The sequence below is a fragment of the Vigna radiata genome, chromosome 10 (assembly GCF_000741045.1).
Source record: "Vigna radiata var. radiata cultivar VC1973A chromosome 10, Vradiata_ver6, whole genome shotgun sequence".
Classification (NCBI taxonomy): Eukaryota; Viridiplantae; Streptophyta; class Magnoliopsida; order Fabales; family Fabaceae; genus Vigna; species Vigna radiata.
The window spans coordinates 3,075,516-3,096,357 of NC_028360.1; the positions used below are offsets into that span (position 1 = coordinate 3,075,516).

The 20,842-nt window shown below is 34.3% G+C and overlaps 2 protein-coding genes across 2 annotated transcripts; both read left to right on the plus strand.

Annotated features, from left to right (window-relative positions):
- Window positions 1-3,922: 3,922 nt before the first annotated feature.
- LOC111242692 lies at window positions 3,923-6,071 on the plus strand. Its single transcript, XM_022787230.1, has 7 exons — window positions 3,923-3,937; window positions 4,282-4,383; window positions 4,974-5,063; window positions 5,135-5,203; window positions 5,262-5,315; window positions 5,417-5,510; window positions 5,980-6,071. The coding sequence occupies exons 1-7, from the start codon at window positions 3,923-3,925 to the stop codon at window positions 6,069-6,071; spliced, it is 516 nt and encodes a 171-aa protein (XP_022642951.1).
- Window positions 6,072-14,872: 8,801 nt separating this feature from the next.
- Window positions 14,873-20,623, plus strand: LOC106776267 (acyl-CoA-binding domain-containing protein 1). Its single transcript, XM_014663665.2, has 6 exons — window positions 14,873-15,751; window positions 16,147-16,252; window positions 16,416-16,519; window positions 17,287-17,378; window positions 19,459-19,556; window positions 19,750-20,623. The coding sequence occupies exons 1-6, from the start codon at window positions 15,264-15,266 to the stop codon at window positions 19,924-19,926; spliced, it is 1,065 nt and encodes a 354-aa protein (XP_014519151.1). The 5' UTR covers window positions 14,873-15,263; the 3' UTR covers window positions 19,927-20,623.
- The last annotated feature ends 219 nt before the right edge of the window (window positions 20,624-20,842 follow it).

The following is a 20,842-nucleotide window of genomic DNA, read 5'->3' on the forward strand; positions in this document are numbered from 1 at the left end:
ACCCCCATTGTTCTTGTTCTGCATCTTTGTACCATTATTGCTACACTCCATTGTTCTTCTTTTTCATCTTTTCCCACTGTCGTTACACCCCACTCATCACTTGTTCTTCGTTGTTTTCTTCATTACAAAGGTCAATAGTTGGTTTATGTTTACATTTTCATGATTTATTTAGATTTTGGATGATCTGTTCTAGTTTGAAATTGGTTTGAAATGGTAAAAGAGGCTAGAGAATCAAGGGTTTGAAAAACTATTGAAGTCTTCAACAGATTTCGAACCGTTGATTGTGTTTTTTCTAAATTGTTTTTCTTATTTTTTTAATAATTTAATACGATTTTATAATTTTATTAATTTATGGTGTTTTTTAATTTTTGACATGTGTTTTATTATTTGATGAAAAAAAATTTGACAGATATGGCAAGAACTCAAGGTGCATCTACCTATCGGGAAGAGAGTTCTTCACAAGGTGAAACAAGGAGGAGACTCATGACTTCATTTCAAAGAAGGCATGGAGAAGCTAAAACTGATACTCATGTTGAGGATCATCCTCTTGAGGAGCATCTATTCTGGAACAGGAACATGAGGATGTTGCTCAAGTATAAGAGGAAGTTGGTGGATTTATAAGAGGTCCATAGAAAACATCACTCCTGACTCACTATGTAGAGCATTGTTGCATATGCCTTGTGAGAAGGCTAGGTTAGTGTAGTATTTGAATTTGAATGGGTAATAAGTAGTTTAAATAAATTTTATATTAATTGTTGTTGTGTTGGATCAATGGTAGATCATCTCTCATGACAAAAATTTAAATAAATTTGGATCATGTCACAAGACAATTCATCAATTTGTGTAGAACTTTTTGTCTAATTCCTCTATTTAAAATTTCTTACAATTTACCGACAAATATTTATTATTAGGGTTTGTTGAGAGATGATATTTTGAGACAAACATTTTCCATCTCCCGGTGGGTGAGATGACTGTCACACTAGATGATGTATCTTCGCTGTTACACCTACCTATAATGGGAAAATTTTGACTAATCGAGGAGTTGGCATTTGAAGAAACTCGGTTTATTATTATGGAGTTTTTAGGCATGGACGGTGGGAGGGCTAGAGCTGAGATAAGAGAAGCGTGTGGTCTGAAAGTTAGGCTGAATTGGTTGAAAGATGTTTATAATGAGTGTTGTGAGCATCAATTATGGGAGTGCCTTACATGATCATATTTGTTGCATCTAGTTGGATGCACTATTTTTGTGAATAAGAGTGCCACATCAATCCATGTTTCGTACTTGTTGCTTAGAGGCTTGCACGTATGTGGCGAATATGGTTGGGTCATTGCTGCAATAGTCCACATGTACAAGCAGCTCGAAGGTGCTAGCTCAGTCGTGACAAAGAAAATGATTGAATATTTAACTCTTTTACAAGTACACATATATTTTGCACTTTACTTTTTTATTTATTTATTCATTGTTGACCAAGGGTTAAATAATTTTGCTCAGGGTTGAATTTATGAGTACTTCCCTAGGATGGGAAGGAGGCATGTTATGCCTACTTATGATGATGACATACCTTGTGCCTTCCCGTAGGTGACGGGAATGCAAGTTTGCGGCCTGATAGAGGTCATGTCTCATTTGGATGGACTCATATATGATGGGTGATCTAGTGCCCATATGAGTCACATCAGACCACTCGTCCACTTCTAGCCATCTGTATGTTCTCTTGCTAGATCAGAATCAGAATTGGTGAGATACTTCATCAACATTTTCCTAAAGGTTTCTTGAGACAATTTGAGCATCAGCAGCCCATCCTACGGTTGCCACATGTTGTTGTAGAGGCAGACGTAGAAACCATTTATGATTCCTAGTTACACTCTGTAGACCATATTACAAGGCATGTAATACTAGCCTTATATCCATCTAAGTGTGTTAAAGGATACCCGCAGAGATTTAAAAAGGTATCCCATCCATACGTCGCTGATGAGGACTGACCCAGTCTTGCTCCTCGATTCTAACAACATAATTCAGATGTTGTGCTTGTTGCTAGTAGATCCCCTCAGATTTTGGTTTGTTGGTATGTTATACTACATTGTTTATGTTATAAAGTTTATTTATGAATGCTCGTGAATACAAGCTTCTATGAGGCGCGTTGTCAAAATCTTACAAAAGATTATCTCTTATAGTGATATGAGCAAGGGAACTATAGCCTTGGATTGTACAAACGAGGCCTTGTAAATCGCTCGTGCGTAAGTTGAAGAACATTCACCAAACAATCGAGGTCGTCGAAGTATACGTGGCAAACAATTTTCTTCGTCCGGATAACAATATCTTCTATTATGTATTTCTTTTTTTAAGAATTTTTATGTAATATTTTGACTAAAAGATCTTTTTATTTTATATAATTAAAACTTTTAGTACATATTTACATACTTGTTCATTTATACATACTTCATTTGTTTATGGAGAGAATGTGAGATTTATATGCATGAGAATGAAACGTTTTGTGATGAACTAACAACAAATGTCAATGTTTACTTATATATATCTTTACATTACACAAATATTATAGTTCAACTAAGTCAATATAAGAGGTAGTAATGCCAATAAATTATACAAATGTTTGCATCCTACTTGTATAAAAAGATTATCACTCTCGCGCCTTAGGATAACAATGGGTTGAGGATACGATATCAACCATGGGCAAATGACAACCTTTTTATAGGTGAACCTATATAATTAATACTAGTATATGCAAGTTATTGAAAGCAAAAAATAATAACATTACCTGCACGAAATGACATTCATGAACGTGCACTAGTAGAAAAAAAAAGGATTCTATGACAGGATATTATGATAGGTGAAATTCACCTATCATAATACATTGACCGGTGACAATTTTATAATAAAACTAAGAAATATTATGACGTATTTTAAAAAACCTATCACAATAAGTGTAGTGATGACATTTTCGTAATAAAAGTTATATATATTATAACAAATAAGCAGTTACCTATCCTGATAAATTGAACACAGTGGCAAAATAGAAATTTGGTAGAAAGATATTATAATACATATCAGGACACCTATCATAATAGCTACAGACCCTCTTCACCTCATTCATATCCCAGAACAGACCTTTCGCAATCTTAGCCAACATCTTCCTGTTTTTGTTTGTCTTACTGAGAAACACAAAAAGAGGAAACAAAGAGAAAGAGAAAAGGCTCATTTGCGAAACTGAGAGACGAAATCCAACCACGCCAGCTTCAAAACACTGCGTTCCACTCTCCAAACCCTAGTTATTTCCTCGGCATTCCTCCGGTCGCCATCGACGTCGTCCACCCTAACCGCCCGAACTCAAAGAAACCGATTGATTTTATCGTCTCGGAAGAGCGAATCAATCTGAGAGAAGAAGAAAACAAGAAAGGGGTGATCTCAGACGAGGGAACAAAATGATGTCGTCTCATGCGGATCTAGAGCGTCAGATCGAGTAGCTAATGAAGTGCAAGCCTCTGACACAGTCGGAGGTGAAGACGTTATGCGATCAAGCGAGGGTGATTCTGGTGGAGAGGCTTGGGGGAATCTGAATTCTTGTTTATACCCTCATGCCATAGTAAAGTTGTGAAAGGACCCCACTACGACTGTTTCTTATGCTGCAATATTGGGATTATAAAATGAAGTTTTGGATTTTGCTATTGATGGATGTCAAGCATATGATTAAAAGTTTTCCAATCCTGTAAAATATATAAACCCTTTTTGAGATGGTATTTTCTAAAAATTTTATTATGACATGTTCGCATAGCAATCATTCATATTTGTTTGATCTGCTGCAAATAATCTTATTAACTTAGCCAAATTCCATTTATCATTCTTTTCTTAGAAATGTCTTTCCTGGTTTAGTTTTAGCTCAATTATGTCATTGCTTGCTGTTAGATGATGGTTAACTGTCAGGTTTGCATGGGATTGAAAAATCCATGAACAAAGTTTGTATACCAAAAGTGAAAACTCTAAAAATTATGAGAGAAAATCATTGACATTGTTGGGTAGTAATAGTATAACAATCTACATGTATTATTGCTCCAACTTCTTAAAGGTTTTGTTCGCTCTTATGGAAAGGTCTGCCATTATGCATGAAATTGTCTAAACTAAAGTTTATGCCAGCAGTTGGATGCTTGTTCACTTTTTGTCTATCTTTTTTAACAATTAATCTTCTTGTAATCTTATTACCTTACTTTCTCCAAATCTTCAAGTTCCCACTCTTATGATTTAGTGTTATGACTCTTGTTTGCTTGCAGGGATGGAAGCTTCCTGATTTCATGTTTGCAACTAAATGTAGTTTGTCTGATGCTTGCACATCTATTGGTAATCAGATGGCAAAGTTGTATGGAACCATTGATGTAATTTTTCTTTTCTATTGGATAGTTTCTTATTCTTAGATTGTGTCAAAACTAGTCATTTCTTTTAGAGATGACAATGAATGACAACTGTCTGTTGGTATAATAGCTATATAGTATTATTCTATCTTTTATGACTGCTTTCAAATAATTTTTTAGCTTGATTTGATCCTTTATGTGACTTTTATCAATGATAATATAATCTTTTTATGAGTAGATTTGGTAGTAAACCTGCTGCACTCTAATTTTATTCTCTCTTTATGACTTCTTTCAAATAATTTTTGAGCTTGATTTCTCTTTCAAGCCTTTTTGAGTTGAATATTATTCAAGTGAATATTTTTTAACAACTTTAAGTGCAATATTTTTCATCATTAAAATTAGTATATTTGCATTGTCAAATATATTATTTCCTATATTTTAAACATTATTTTAGTGAAACTTAGTGTGGTCTATAAAAGATAATGCTTCTAAATCTTATTTTCCGGTCTGATTAGTTTTATGACTTTCTCCGGCCATTCAGAATAATACTGAACAATTCTTTTTTCTTGGAATAGTGAAAATGAATAATACTTAGTTACCTACAATGATTTCAGAATGTAAAGAAGAAATTATCTTCAAGAATGAACCGTTTAGATGAAACATTAGACGAATGTGCTGCCCTTTCTGAAAGCACCAGGGAGGAGGTAAGTAAAGATTCTATGATTTCTAGGTTTTCCTTCTTCATTGTTTAACATATGGATATCTTCTGTTACAGATATCTCTAACTCAACAGAAGGCAGATATGATAAGTTTCAAGTCTGTTCATGTTGCAGTCCGTGTTTTGGTAAATCAATTGCTAGAATATTTTTACTTTTAATTTTGTTGTTGCTTGTTTAACTTAGCTTGATTACTTTTCTTCCCAGGAATCTAGAATTAAAAAAATAGAAGAGAAACAGGTATAGTCAATTTGATTTCAGTCACTGCATAATTTAATTTTTTATGCTATGAATATTGGTTACATCTGTGATTTACTATTTACTAACTTTAATCCGTGTAGGTGGCTACAACCGAAGGAGTAACCATGTTGTGTCAATTTACAAAGACTTTGGAAAATAGCAGAACCATAGAGTATATCCAGGCACGAACCAAGCGTTTGTTGCAATGTTTTTTTTATTTGTTTAGCTTGGTTTTGTGGTCTGAACTTCAAATTTGGGTTCTATTATGTTACTACTTTTCACCATATAATTTTATAACACTTCTATTTTTAATATATACCCATCATCATCCAGTTCTTCCAGGTCAACCATTGAGCTACCACCTGTTTCACCTTCTTCAAGGGTAAGCATTTTTCCCCACTTTCATTTTATGAGTGCAATATGACTTCAAGTGAACTGTTCTTGTCAATTAGACACGCTGGTATATTATGTTGTAAATTTATAGGATGTCTTGTTGTTAGTTTAACAATATATTTTATTCATTGGCCTAGAAAATAAAGTTGTAAGCTAAAGAATGAATGCAGTCATCAAGTTTGGTTTTTATTGTAGCCCCTCCCGAAGACTTTCGCTTGTTCACTTCCTTTGAAAATTGTTTCTATGTTTACTCCTAGTCTGTATTATACAGGGTTCACAGTCGGTTCGTCTAGGCTGTCATTTGAGTTACCTTCTGTTACGCCATCAGCAAAGGCGCATTTGACCCTGGACCAGTTATTCTAGACATTATTAATACAATTGAAGGTGGCCCTTCGAATGGTGTTTCAGCTATTCGTTCTATGTAAGATGTTATGCATTTATGTTATATTTCTTTTTGTTGCAATGTACTAGAGTTTTTATTGTTAAATCACATAAAAGAGTCAAGAATGTCTCTACATTTGTATCATATATTTGCATTGTGTTCCCTATTCAAATTTATATTATTTTATCTTTTTGGTTGAAGGTGTTGTTCTGATAATTATATAACTAGATGTTTAGATGACTAGATGTTTGGATATCTTGGTTTTTGCTTCTAATTTTACAAAAAGTTATCTCATGCCTCGACACATGTTTTGTTGTACTCAAGTAAAATCCTATACATGTTTATGCTTTCACTTCTAACTGGTAAAGTTGGTTAGTTCTTTAAAAGTATTGATTATGATTATTGCTTGTTGGGAAAGGAAGGAAGAATAGTTAAAAATGGCACCTTTGGATTCTTTACATTCACAGAAGTAAAATTTGACTATGGTTTTGCTTCAGGTATGAACACCTGGCTAAAAGTGAACCCACAATCTTGGATGATTGTCCTTTTGCTGATTCATATCTCAACATCTTATGCATGCCATCAACATTCCCTCGTTCAGAGAGGTCAGATACTTATTATCCTTAACCATATTGCATTCATGTATTGATTCTAAAATTACTGATTCATGAAATAAGGTATTAAAAAACTAACAAAATATTTAATTATTCATTATAAAATTGTTCTAACTTAATTATTTTATTTGTAGATCTTTAATAATTCATCTCCAATGGAAACTCCAAACATTGAAGACATTAGAACTAAGTGAACTTCTTTTATTTTAATTGTTAGTAAATTGTAGAAACTTGACTACAATGGAGTGTAGATTAATGTTATATTTGGATTTAATATATGGTTTGATGTACAAATTATGTATTAAATATTATAACATAATTTAATGTTTGAAATGAATTTCATTATGTTAGTTTAATTGAATATGTTCATTTTATGTTACATTGATTATAAATTGATTGATCAAATTATAATATAGGAAATTAATTGTAAATTGAATAGATATGTCAAATGTAATAATGAATTTTTTTTTACAAAACAAATTTTTATGATAGGTGAACAATGTATGTAATAAAAACTTATTTTTGAAAAGTATATATTATGATAGGTGAACAATTACTTGTCATAATATGTTCTACATATTATGATAGGTGAAAAAATCTTCGTCATAAAACGCTACATATTATGATAGGTAAATCTAGTTGCATCATAATAAATTCGCTATATTATGACTGATAAGTAAAAATCTTTCATAATACACTGGACCTATCATGATAGGTGACAGAAAGTCCGTCATAATACACTGGACCTATTATGATGGACTTTTCTGTCTGTCATAAAATGTGCAGACCTATTATGATGCCCAGAACTATGATGTCAGGTTACCCATCATAATAGGTTATTTTTACCCATCATAAAAAACAATTTTTCCACTAGTGATGTCTTATACATATTAATCGATGATGTCTTATATTAGAAGACACTCTGCTATGCAGTGGGAAGATAATGTAATTCTGACCATATGATAGACAGACTAAGATGATATTATATCGATTAACAATTTTGTAGTCAATGTTTGGTATAGTCATCCACTTGTTCGTATTAGCCTATAAGGAATAAAAAAATTGTTATAAAAGAAAAAAGAAACAGATAATGATTACCATGTGAAATATAGGAACGCGTACGTTGATTGTGACTCTACTAGCAAAAACCTCCCTAGTTCTTTGAGTCGCTCATAACATTCCACTAGTGTTACATATTCATCATGCCATTGACCAAGTTCTTTGTAAAGATCATATCGAATAAGGGGCCATGACTCTTCCCCCAACTCTAATGACGCAACAATGTATCTATATCCACAATGACCATCAGTCATGATATCACCAACATCGAGAATGTGTTGGTGACAAATAAGATGTAATTGATCTATCATGGGTATTCTCCTTTTTTGCATAGATTTTTCCTAAGATTGCAATTTTTTTTTCCCATATGAAGATTCATTTGTTGAGTAGAAGACGTCTATGTGCTCAAAATATGATGGCTCATGCTTTTTAGACCTTTCAATTCAATGAAGTTTACTTTTTTTTTGCACCATGTGTCATAACTTTATGAAATTGAGGTACCATAGGTGTCATTGCAGGACAAGTAACTTTTAATTGATGTTGACTTTACCTCAAATGTCAACCTCTTTGAAACATTCTTGAACCATATCAAGTTCACCTTCAATGGATAACTGGGTGAGATTCATTTGGTAAAATATTTGAAAAACTCAATATGGTCCACATAATATGAATTTCAGCCAAGGAATCACCTTAGGGTCATATCATGCATCCACAACTTCCACTATCCAATCCTATATGCTTTACTCGTTCGTACTCTTTAACAATGAGTCCAAAAGCGTATATGGATACACGTCCAATAAGTTTTTTGTATATGATTCCTTTAAAAGCTTCACTAATAAGATTCAAACTTTTTTTCAAAGAACTCCGTTATCTTATTATGTTGGAGGATAATAATGTTATGAATAGCATCCCAACAAGAACAAAATCTCACATATTGTTCCCCACTACTTTCTTAAGGCTCCAATGAGCAGACTCAACCTTGACAGAAATGACATCAACTATATCATAAAATATTTAACAAAAACAACTAAGTAAAATAACATTAAAACATATATGTTTGTTGTTGTGTTTCCTAAATGCATAACTTTGTTTGTTCATGCCTTTACAAAGTATGACTTACACGAAATAATTCAAGTATAATTCACATATTCAAAGAATAAAGACTAAGAACTACAAGCGTATTGAAGGTGATTCACATAGTCACTAAACATGGACTCATGTTCCCAATCCATGACATTTTTCAATGCTTCTATAACTATATCCAATGCCTCAACAAAATAAACTAACATTTTGCACTTAGCTTTGACATTTTCCAGAATGTGGAAGCAACATATCAAATAATAAGACTTAGGGAATACATTGGCACTGGCGTTCATCAAAGCCAGGTCTCTATCACTAACAATGACTTGTAGATCGCCCTCAAATGTCATAAATAAATTTCTCAACCTTTATAAAGTCCAAGTGAAATTAATTTTCCGTTCACTTAATAAGAATGCAAATGGTGTTGAGAAGGTCAACCCTATAGATGTCACATCAATTATCTTAAGCAAGGGCAACCAATATTTGTTTGTCTTGTATGTCGAATCCATCTACAAAAAAAATACTAATTACATTCAACAATTTCACTACATCAGGATGTGTTTAGAAGAGATGACTTACAACCTCAGATTCGTCGACACATCTACTTCAATGAATGTAGCTATCATGATCCAACATCATCATCAGTTGTTGTAGTTCAATGCTCAATCCTTTTAATGATCATTTGTATGTATACCTTGTGTTATATACTTGCTTGATTGTTGCGACATTACAATCATTATTTTCTTTAAGAGTCAATAAAATATTTGCAAACTTTACTTGACTCTTAGTCATATTAACGATTGTTCACTAGGATTTAACATGCCAGCAAAAGGGTGACCCACTACACTCTCTACCAAATCGTGGTTGTGATGTCCACATATTATCTTCAATACCCACTTGTCTCCATTAGAATATGGTTTGCCCCTTAACTTAAAAGGACACTCATATTTTCTTGTGCCATATATACTAGGTTAGACATCAAGTTTGTATTTCTTATACTTTCCACCCCTTTCACATCCTAACAAGACAAAAGTCTTCCTTCCAGGTTCACCAGTAGCTTTGTCCAATCTTATAATTAACATAACAAACCCAAGATTAAATACAATCTCCCTCACTCATTCAATAACTCATCACGAAAAGGAAATATTTGATTATTTGTAAAATTATGTGTGTGATATCCCTTCGCACTTCATTTGTGAAAGAAGAAAAATATGACATGAGGCTAGAATTTATTTGGGAATCCATACCAAATGGATAATCTTCCATTTTATAATATTGTACCTATAACATAATATCCATCACTCAATATCAAACATGATTCATAATAATACTAATAATAATACTTAAAAAATTATTAAAAAACATCAAACGAAATAATAAGTATATTAAAATAATAAAACTTAAAAAAACTCATTGAATTCACGTATTGAACGAAGTTCAAAAATCGTGGGGAACTTCAATGGATTATAAATTCATTTAGGCCTTCAATGAATTTTGAAATTCGTCGAGTTCTTCAACGAATTTCGAAATCTGTTGAACAATTTCGGTTAGGCCTTCAATGAATTTCAAAAATTGTTTGGGCTTTCAATAGATTTCGATGAATTTCAAAATCCATTGAAGGTTCAAACGGATTTTGAAACCCGTTCAAATCTTCAACATTTTTTGAAATTCTTTGACCCCTTCAACATTTTTGAAAATTCATTGATGCTTGGAATCCTTTGTTTTTCGAATATTTCTTTCATACACTTCGTTCTTTAAACCTTTACACTTTCTTTCTTTCTTTTGCCACCAAAATTTGTCTCAAATTTCTACTCGTGGCCAACCAATAAAATCAAAACTTACCCTTTCTTTCTATGGATATTCTAACTAGGAAGATGATCGATATAAATGGCATGGAATGAGAAAACTCAACCTTATATATTGTTTGGAAGACACAAGATGCTTGTCATATGCAACCATATTTTATGTGTGGCACTACAACTTATATGCATGGTTTTGATCAAATGCCCATGAGGTTAGAGGTACCATCACTAGAACAACAACTAACACCACCAACACCATCCACATAATCAACATATTTGAAGTAACATATGTTAGGATGAATGTGCATTATACATTACGCATGAGAGATCCTCTTTTTCATATAGGGTGCAGGAAGTCCTTACCCTAAAATATTGAATGAGAGACCCTCTTCTTTTTTTTTTTACAAATATAGTCAAGCCATCTTTATTACTTTTTTGCTCTAAAAAGTTATCTCTTTGTTGTGGCACTTAAATATGTTCAACGCGTTAAGAAGTAGATAAAAAAAAGTTTATCTAAAGGCTCTTACATGCCTAAGAATGAAATTCTCTAAAAAAATATGAAGTTGTTAGACAAAAATTGGTTAAAACTCGTTTTCTTTAAGAATAATATATAAACATACATATTTTAAGGCATTAGTCAAAATGTCGTTTTGAAGGTTTGACATTAAACAATACATCTTTTAAGTTTAGGACAGATGTCATCTACACTTAAATGAAACACAATTTATAAAGAGTTAAGTGTATTTGTTAGGCTCATTATTACTGATGAAGAACCTCAGGGCTTAACACAAGATCAGGAAAACATTGAGAGGGGAGAATTACCCAAAAGAATCAGAAGGAAACCCACACACCTCAACGACTACGTGACTGATTGATGAGTTGGTAGTGTTAAGGTTCTAGAAGGATTCGGTCACACCTTGGGATCCTAACAAACTTTATTCCTCTGCCTTTTTTTGCATTTTCACGTAGCATGTATGTTGTTATATAAACGTATCATAATGATTGGAAGGGTAGCAAATATACAACTAAATTATGATTTCCTCTAAAAACTCTGTTATTCTCTCTGTCTGAGTATTACTTTCTCACTTTCTATTGAGGTTTCTTTCATTTTGGTGCTTTTGTTGAGAGAACTCTCTTCCATGGCTTCCCACTCTTACGCCATCTCTCACCTTGACAAAAAGTTGGAACAAATCCTCCTTTCTCAGGCCAATTTCTCTAATACCCTTCATGACATCGATGCCCGCACTTCTCTTCTCGAATCCAAAATTTCCTCATCCCCTTCACCTTCTCCCTCACCGTCTTCGTGCCCTCTCAAATTTGACCTTCCCTCATTTAACGCGGAGGATGCACTAGGGTGGATCTTTAAGATCACCCAGTTTTTTAATCACCACCAGACACCACCAGATCAAAGAACCCAAATAACATCATTCTACCTTGAGGGCCCCACCTTAGCTTGGTATCAATGGATGCACAACAATCGTCTCCTAACCTCGTGGGAAGCCTTCCTCAGAGCCTTGGAGCTGCGTTTTGCGCCCTCCAAGTTGAGGATCCCATTGTGGCTCTTTGCAAACTCTGACGGACTCAATCCCTTTAAGAGTACATCTTTGAGTTTGAATCCCTTGCTAATCGGATCTCTAGGTATCCCCCTAACTTCTACCTTAGTTGTTTCGTTTCAAGTCTCAAGCCTCACCTCCGACGCGAGGTTAATGCTCTCCAACCTTCCGATATGCCCCAAGTTGTGGCATTTGTGAAACTCCTCGATGACAAAAACAAAGTATCATCACCACCCTTTTCAAGATTCTCCCGACAACCCCAAACTAACATCCCATCTACCTGCCTAGGGATGTCATTCTCCAAAAACTACATTCCAATCTGAAGAAGGCTTAAGACACGATGAAACGGTGGGCAGACTTGCATCGTCAGGATCTTTAATTTTCAATTGGGGATTGGGTTTACGTGCGCCTTCGTCCCACATCGTCAACACTCAGTTACAGGTCCATACCTTGGTAAACTGCAAAAAAGGTTTTTTGGACCATTCAAAATTTTGGAGAAAATAAGCGAGGTGGCCTATAAACTGAACCTCCCTACTTCAACACAAATTCACAATGTTTTCCATGTGAGTCTTCTTCGACAACATCACGGGCCGACTCCCCTACCACCGTCACTGAACCTTCCTCCAGAAATTGTGGACAACCAACCTGTCCTTATCCTTGCAACTATTTTGGATTGGAAGATGTTTGAGGATCATGATAATCCCCAACAATTGATAGTCACACACTGGCAGGGTTTACCGTTAGAAGAGGTTAGCTGGGAACTTTGGCCCCAATCGAGGCCCAATTTCACCTTGATGACAAGGTGCCTCTTCAAGAGGGAGGAGATGTTAGGCCCATTATTACAGATGAAGAACCTCAAGGCCCAACATAGGATCAGGAAAACATTGAGAGGGGAGAATTACCCAAAAGAATCAGAAGGAAACCCACACACCTCAATGACTACGTGATTGATTGATGAGTTGACAATGTTAAGGTTAGAAGGATTCAGTCATACCTTGGGATGCTAACAAACTTATTCCTTTGTCTTTTTACATTTTCGCGCAACATGTATGTTGTTATATAAACGTATCATAATGATTGGAAGGGTAACAAATATACAACTAAATTCTGATTTTTTTTTTTAAAAAAACTATTATTCTCTATGTCTGAGTATTATTTTTTTTCCTTCTATTGAGGTTTCTTTCAGTATTTATGACTAAAATTATATTTAAAATATTTTTGGCAGTGTAACATTTATGAGAATAATAAATGTTATGCATAACGAATTTAATATTATATCAATTTTATCTTACCATTTGACAAATCTATATTATACCATCTGAAAAATAAAACTCATTATCTAATAAGTAACTAAATGTATAACATTTTTTAGCCTAATAAAGACTATGATGACGAATTTAAAAAGAACCGTCGTTGTAAGTTGAACATATGAAGATAATTATAAGTTGAAATATTGTTGAATTAGTAGCATAATTGATAACTTATTTAATTAGGATGCACTGTCTCTTGTAATTCTTCCGCGTGTGTAATTTATACTTAAATAGGGGAGTGGAAAATAAGCAGTCACTTGCTCCTTTTTTTTTTTATTTAGTTTGAACTTTATGGTTGGATCTCCTTTAACATGTAATTAATTAATTGCAGGATTTTTATCACGTGCTACAATCGATACCACTTTCCTCCCTCTTATAGTATTTATGAATATATACGTCAATTTATGCATAAATCAATTTCTTTTGCGTTTGAATTCTCTTAGTTTAAATGGACAAAGACAAAATTAATAATTATTCTCAGTTATTCATAATAAAATGCAACTAATATTTTAACTGTAACAATTAAAGTGAAGAAAGATTTCTTAATATTAATAGCTCCTTTTTAATGAATTATTGTACTATTTATTTCATTAGTTAGGTTTTGGATACATTTTCTATATACATAGAAAAAGTAAAATAACAAAATTAAATTAAAAATTCGCTTAAGATAAATTAAGCTTCTCATTAAGGTAGGATACATAAATTAATTTTTAAGTTTTGAAAGTGCTGAGTATATTTTTATTTAGCAATTCAAATTTGAGTATTTTTTTTTGTTTTTTTAATTAAAAATTACTATTTTATTCTCTTAATTTTTAAATAAATATATGTTAAACATCATTATCACAAAGATTTTATTTAAAAAAAAAGAAAAAGGAAAAAAGAAAAAAAAAAAAGAAAATCATTATAGATCTGTACCTCACTTGTAGTCGAGATATAGACATCTCGTACGTGACAGTGGTTCAATAAATAGTGTGAGTTTTAAGTTTAACTCAATTCTACAAAATCAACTTGTAAAGTGAAGTTTGCACCTCACTTATAGGCCTTCTCTCTAGTCGATGTGAAACTTCCATAAGAAAGTGGGACAAGAGAAAAAGAAAATCAAATATTATTAAAATGATCTTTCTCAATTTAAATATGTGTTGGTAATGTGAACAAATTTCAACGATGTCAACTTTAAAAATTATAATAAATTATTCCCAATTATAAATTTAAAAATCATTATTTCACTAAAAGAACAAAGTATTTTAGGCGTAGAGTCAATTTAACTAAAGCAGGCATAACGAAAACATGAGTTATTTGGACTAGGAAAATTCGAAATCAAAAGGAAGAGCATTCAACAACCTGGTCCATCTCGTTGGAAAAGGCATAATTATTCCAAAGATTCGTTTCCTTTTCTCTATTCTCTTTAACCCTTTCAATCACGGATCGTCGGTGGCGATCTCACGTAGACTCATCAAAAGTTAACACGTGTCGCTATTTCAACAACTATACGGTAAAGAACAGGTAATTCCAGGAAGCACCTGATAAGTTGCCCCCAGTGCCAACAGCACAGAGAGAGAGAGAGAAAGAACCCTCTCCGTTCCCACCGTGCCAGCGCATGCTCCATTCTGAAATTCCTCTGCAATCTTCTCAATTTCTCCGTCATCAATCCCAACATGCTTTATCTCTACTCTCGCTAGGGTTTTAGCTCATCCTCGCGACTAAAGCGATTTCTTCGTGAGCCTATTTTTAGCTTCTAGGGTTTCGTCAACCGCCATGGCCGAGTGGCAGTCTCTCCTCCAGTCGATTATTGTCGGCCTCATTTTCTCTTACCTTCTCGCCAAGCTCATCTCCATCGTCGTTTCATTCAAAGACGACAACCTCACTGTCACGCGCGCTGCCACTGCCACCGCCGCCGCCGACCGCGTGGAATCCGAGGCTGCCAAACGCGAAGACGTCGTTCCAGATTCCGCGGCCTCGCTCAGGTTAGAGGAGCAGTCCGTGGTGGCCGAGCACGGTAGCGTGAGGAATGATAGTGACGGTGACTACGACGATGATGATTGGGAAGGTGTGGAGAGCACCGAATTGGACGAGGCATTCAGCGCAGCGACGGCGTTTGTGGCCGCCGCCGCCGCTGATCGGCTCTCGCAGAAGGTGTCGAGCGACTTGCAGCTCCAGCTTTACGGGTTGTACAAGATTGCCACCGAAGGTCCCTGCAGCACGCCCCAACCTTCGCCCCTCAAAATGACCGCACGTGCTAAATGGTATATTCTTCGCTATTCTCTGTTCTTATATGTGCTTTTTGCAGAGGTGACACTGTAGAGGAAAAGAAAAAAGGAGAAGAAATTGAAATAGTATAAATTAGTAATCTTTCGTGCTCTTCTGTGTGTTTACACAGCAGTGTGTGAAATGTGGGATTGACGATTATTGAGCTTGTTTTGGATGTATTTGTAGTTTGTACTATTTAAGCTGAGACTGATACCACAAATACAAATCCTCTTCGTCTTTTTCTTTATGGTTTTTTCTTTTTATGTAAGTAATGTTTACTTTTTTCAAAACCAAGTGTTTGCGGAATATCTGACGTACTATTACTGAATATTGTATGTAAATGGTCAACTGATGTTTTTTACCTTACCTGTCTCATTGCCCCCCTTTGTAGGCAAGCATGGCAGAAATTGGGCGCGATGCCTCCTGAAGATGCAATGCAGAAGTACATTGATATTGTGACTGAACTGTATCCTGCTTGGCTTGATGGTTCATCTTTGGTGAGCCAAAATGCTATTTCTTCTTTAGCCTTAGATGGATGAATCGCTACTTTCTCCAAAAGGAGGAAATATTATATTTAGAATCAAAGTAGTATGTTTAAATACATTCTTGGTGTGTTTATTTTTTCATTGCTTTGTCTAACTCATAAAGCTTCTGTAACAGAGGAGTAGAAGTGGCGATGGTGCTGGCTCTGGTTCAGAGGCTAAGGGACCAATGGGGCCAGTTTTTAGTACTTTTGTTTATGAAGAAGAATATGGCAGCGACTCGTAAGATTCCTAAAGCCAATAATAATTTGTTCCGGGAGCATATGTGTGTGTGGTGCTAAATATAATTATAATGATGTTTCCTTGATAACTTTAATGTATTTAGAATGGCGGGGTATCTTGAAAGGATAAGTCAGAGGGTTTAGTTTCTTTACTAATCTGCTTTGGTCCTACAAGATTTCTTGTTGCTATATGTGAATTTTTATGTCTGTTTATTATGAATTTCAAAAACTATACATATAAATCATGTTCATTGCTGATCACAACTTACCAATGCGTACCTCCCAGCAAAGTCACGTATATAATAGTGAAATTTTTAATTTAATGCTTTTGATGATTTAATTCTTATAACTAATTATTTAACGCAATTACTTTGTATGTAATCCTCTCTCAGTGGGAATTTTTTCCACCTATTTTTGGAATGGTTTCTATAGTTTACTTGATAATACTACTATTACAAATCCTTCTGAAGTATTTATTTTTAATATGGATGCAGTTCAGGTCTCATTTCCTCTTTCTTGTACACCACCCTGTCTTAATCCTTTGACATTTTGGGGGATTATATGAGCTCACAAGATTTTTTGGAAGTCACAAATTGTCAAAATTAATATATACCAAGTTTCAAGGATATTTGTTGGTGAATAATAACTTTGATCAGCCACAAAGTAATAAAACTCAGTAGTAGGATGCTTCATCATGAAAAGGGCACTATTTCTGGAATGAACAGAGTATTGATAGGCATATTGATTTTTAATTTTCTTCCTTTACAGGCAAATGGAAGCCATTCATGGGTTTGCAAGGGAAGGAGATATGGCTAACCTGCTCAAGTGTATTGAAAATGGTGTTTCAGTTAATTTAAAAGGTCAGTTATTTATAATAGCTATTTGCTTTTCTTTGTGTATACATTATTCTCTACCGAGCTGTGAGTTGTCCGTATTTTTTTTTTCTTGTTTTTGAATGGATCAAGCTCCTAATAGAAAATTGTGCTAGCTCTAGAAATTACAGTCAGTGATTTAGTTTAACGTCATCTACCTGAATTTTAGCAGCATTGCTTGATGAGTCCAACATGAGTAAATTTGTTTTCACTGTTTTTAAAACCAAAGGCAGGTGCTATGTTTTTGTTATGACTTATGAATTACAACCCAACCCATAATTGGTACACATGCTAAATTACTAATTGAAATACTACTTACCCTGGTAAGCCTAAGTTGCTCAAAACATGGTTACCGAGATCCTTTTACTGAAAGAAATTGTATTTTCAGTGTGACCAAAAGTTCTTTAATCAATACATTTTCAACATCAAGAAGATAATAATCGCCTGCCGAGAGATATGTGTGTGTCCGTATGCAGTGTACGAACATCAACAAATACGTATATATTGTTCCATTACATTACAATATTTAATGCAATTCAATATATTCATGACGAGTCTCCTATAGCTGTAGAGTTCCCATACTTGCTAAAAAATCCAAGAGGGGACTATAAATCTAGTGGAGGCCTGTAAAAGAAATAATGGTCTTGGAGGGACCATAACTCCCAATAGCTTGCAGCCCAGTTGCATGATAACATGGATAAAATAAGAATGGTGACTTGTACAAGCTAAGTGAGGGCATAACATGTACCATTAGGTAGAAAGGCCATAACAATGCAAGGGTGGTTCTTTTCTATCAAAACTCCATCAGAATATGCTAAGATATCGAAGATAGTTCATAACCACTTCATTAAAATGTAAACTGCAAAAACAAAAGCCTTATCCCCTTGGTGAAGCCAACACTTGACACCATTCATCTTTGTTGAAGGCTAAAACTTGAGAGATATTATTTACTATGAGATACCAAAACAACTTCCTTAAATATCCTTCAAAAAAATGTAGGAGAGAATAAAAATCAGGAAACTTTTAAGCCAATCATGGTAGAAACAGTAATCTTTGTGTCCTCTAAAGTGACAATAGTTACATGCAGGTAAACATGGAATATAACAATCTGTAAATAGAAAAGGTTTGAAAATTTAATATTGTAGGGGTCACAAGAGAACCAAAATATGACGGGGCAGCTTTACCTTGTTTAGAACCTTCTCCTAAGGGCAACTCTTTTCTTCTCACCGGATTGGTTGCATGAAGTGTTGATTCTTTTCTTTTCATCTTTCAAGGTAAGAGTTGGAGTGAGGTTGGAAAGAAAGAAATGTAACAAAATGTGAGGAAGGTGGATGGAGAACAAGTTGAAACGTTGAAAACATGTTTCTTGTGACAAGAGTTCCTATTCATCTGTTTCTCCAAATTACACATTTGTTTTTCTTTTTCCCATTTGTTGATTATGAAAGTTGAGAGTTCCAATTTTAATCAGCAAGCCTGTGTAATTGCTTGAAGGTGCATTTGAAGATAGAAAATTGACTGGTGACTGAGGTGGCACAAAAGGAATAAATATTCTAGGACATGCTTTAGTAATTTCCTTTTTGATGTGAAAATTAGCTGAAGTGGAGAAAGCTGTCTTGTTACATGTTCAACCTTCTATTTAATTTCGTTCCCATTTGTTCTCCTGGTTCCTACATTTGTGGGCGAAGAGTTATACCAGTGGTTTTGTGTGTATTTTATTTTCTTTTTGTTTAGATATGAAAGCTTGATATAGAGAATAGCTATATTCACTCTAGTTGCTCTTCATTATCACAAGTTTGATACACAGTAGGGGAAATAGGTATAAACGTTGAAAATCTTGATTATTTTAACTGTTGAGGATACAATAACATTGGTCATCGGATGATATTAGGGATTTGGATAAAAGTTTTTCTTCCTTGACTCCCACCTAGTCAATAAAGTTTCCTATGCAATCTCATCATCATTGATATTTGCCGTGTCGTGACAGTGGCTTATCAAATTAATATTTGCTTTTGACTCTTGCTATTATTTTTCCTTTTTATATCAACATGCGTTTCTGAAATGAATGCAGACAGTGAGGGTCGGACACCATTACACTGGGCTGTGGATCGTGGCCACCTTAATGTCACAGAGTTGCTTCTGAGCAAGAATGCTAATGTGAATGCCAAGGTATTCCATATGCTTTAGAATCAATAACATATGAGTTAACGTCAGGGACTACTCATATTTCATGACATTGTCGTAACTCCCCAGAATGAAAACAGAGCTGAACCTTAATTGGAGATGCTTTTGCGCATTTTACTGCTAATGATAGTAATGTCTCTTCCACTTTGTGGTTGATATTATGTTTTCTTTTTTGAAGGATAATGATGGACAAACTGCCTTGCATTACGCTGTTACGTGTGAGAGAGAAGGCATAGCTGAGTATTTAGTGAAGCATAATGCAGACATAAATTCAAAAGATAATGATGGGAATTCACCGCGAGACATCTGTGAGCCAAGCTGGCCATGTTTGCAGCACGTGGGGGAAGTAAACTGATTGCTTGTTTGCTTCATGCTGGTTCTGGCCAATGCAACCATTTATCCTAATCCCTTCAGGATGTACGTGTCTATATAACTTTTTTTTTGTCCTTACGCATGGTGTATACACCCTTTTCTGTCTATGCACCGCTTAGGTAATTGTTCATCAGGTATATTCTGTTTTAATATTGTTCCTCTGCTCAATTCAAAGTATAGAAGGAAACTAGAAAGAGAAAACAGGGAAAGGGAGAAAATCTATAACGATATACGTTCCTCGGAAAACCTTCTACCCCTTCGATTGAAGGTGATACAGATTTACAGGGTTAATTTAGATCTTAAATTGGTGTTAATCTTATCTAGATTCGAGTGAAATCTTTGATTGATCATTATGTTAATTTTAGAATTTTTTTAAACCGAGCTGAATTTTATATTTTTTTATGAAAATTTATATTTAAACTCTCGGGGTCATTTTTAATCCATAGTTCCTGTGAGACACGGACTAGCTTTGACCTCATTAACAAGGATTATGAACAGCTCCAACCTTATCATGCTGTGTTGCACAAAATCAGATTTCTCCAGAATTTCCACTCCAACTATGTATTTCAGCGTTCCTTTGGAAAGGCAATGAGTGTGCGAACCAGCTAGCAAAGCAAAGAGTCAATGTAATGATAATCTTGGATACTTTTCTGTTGTTTTAGCTTATAGTATGACTTTCATTACCCATATGCACTAATTTATTTTCTCGTTTCTACGTTTCTTTTAATATAAAAAACATACACTTTCATAGTCATTTTTAACCGTGTTATATCAAGATTTTAACTTCTAAACAAATTATAAACAATATGAATTTTTAAGTGGGTATAATTAAACTTAATAAACATATGATACGTGGAAGTTTGTGGTTTTATAATATTATATAAATGTCTTGTACTACG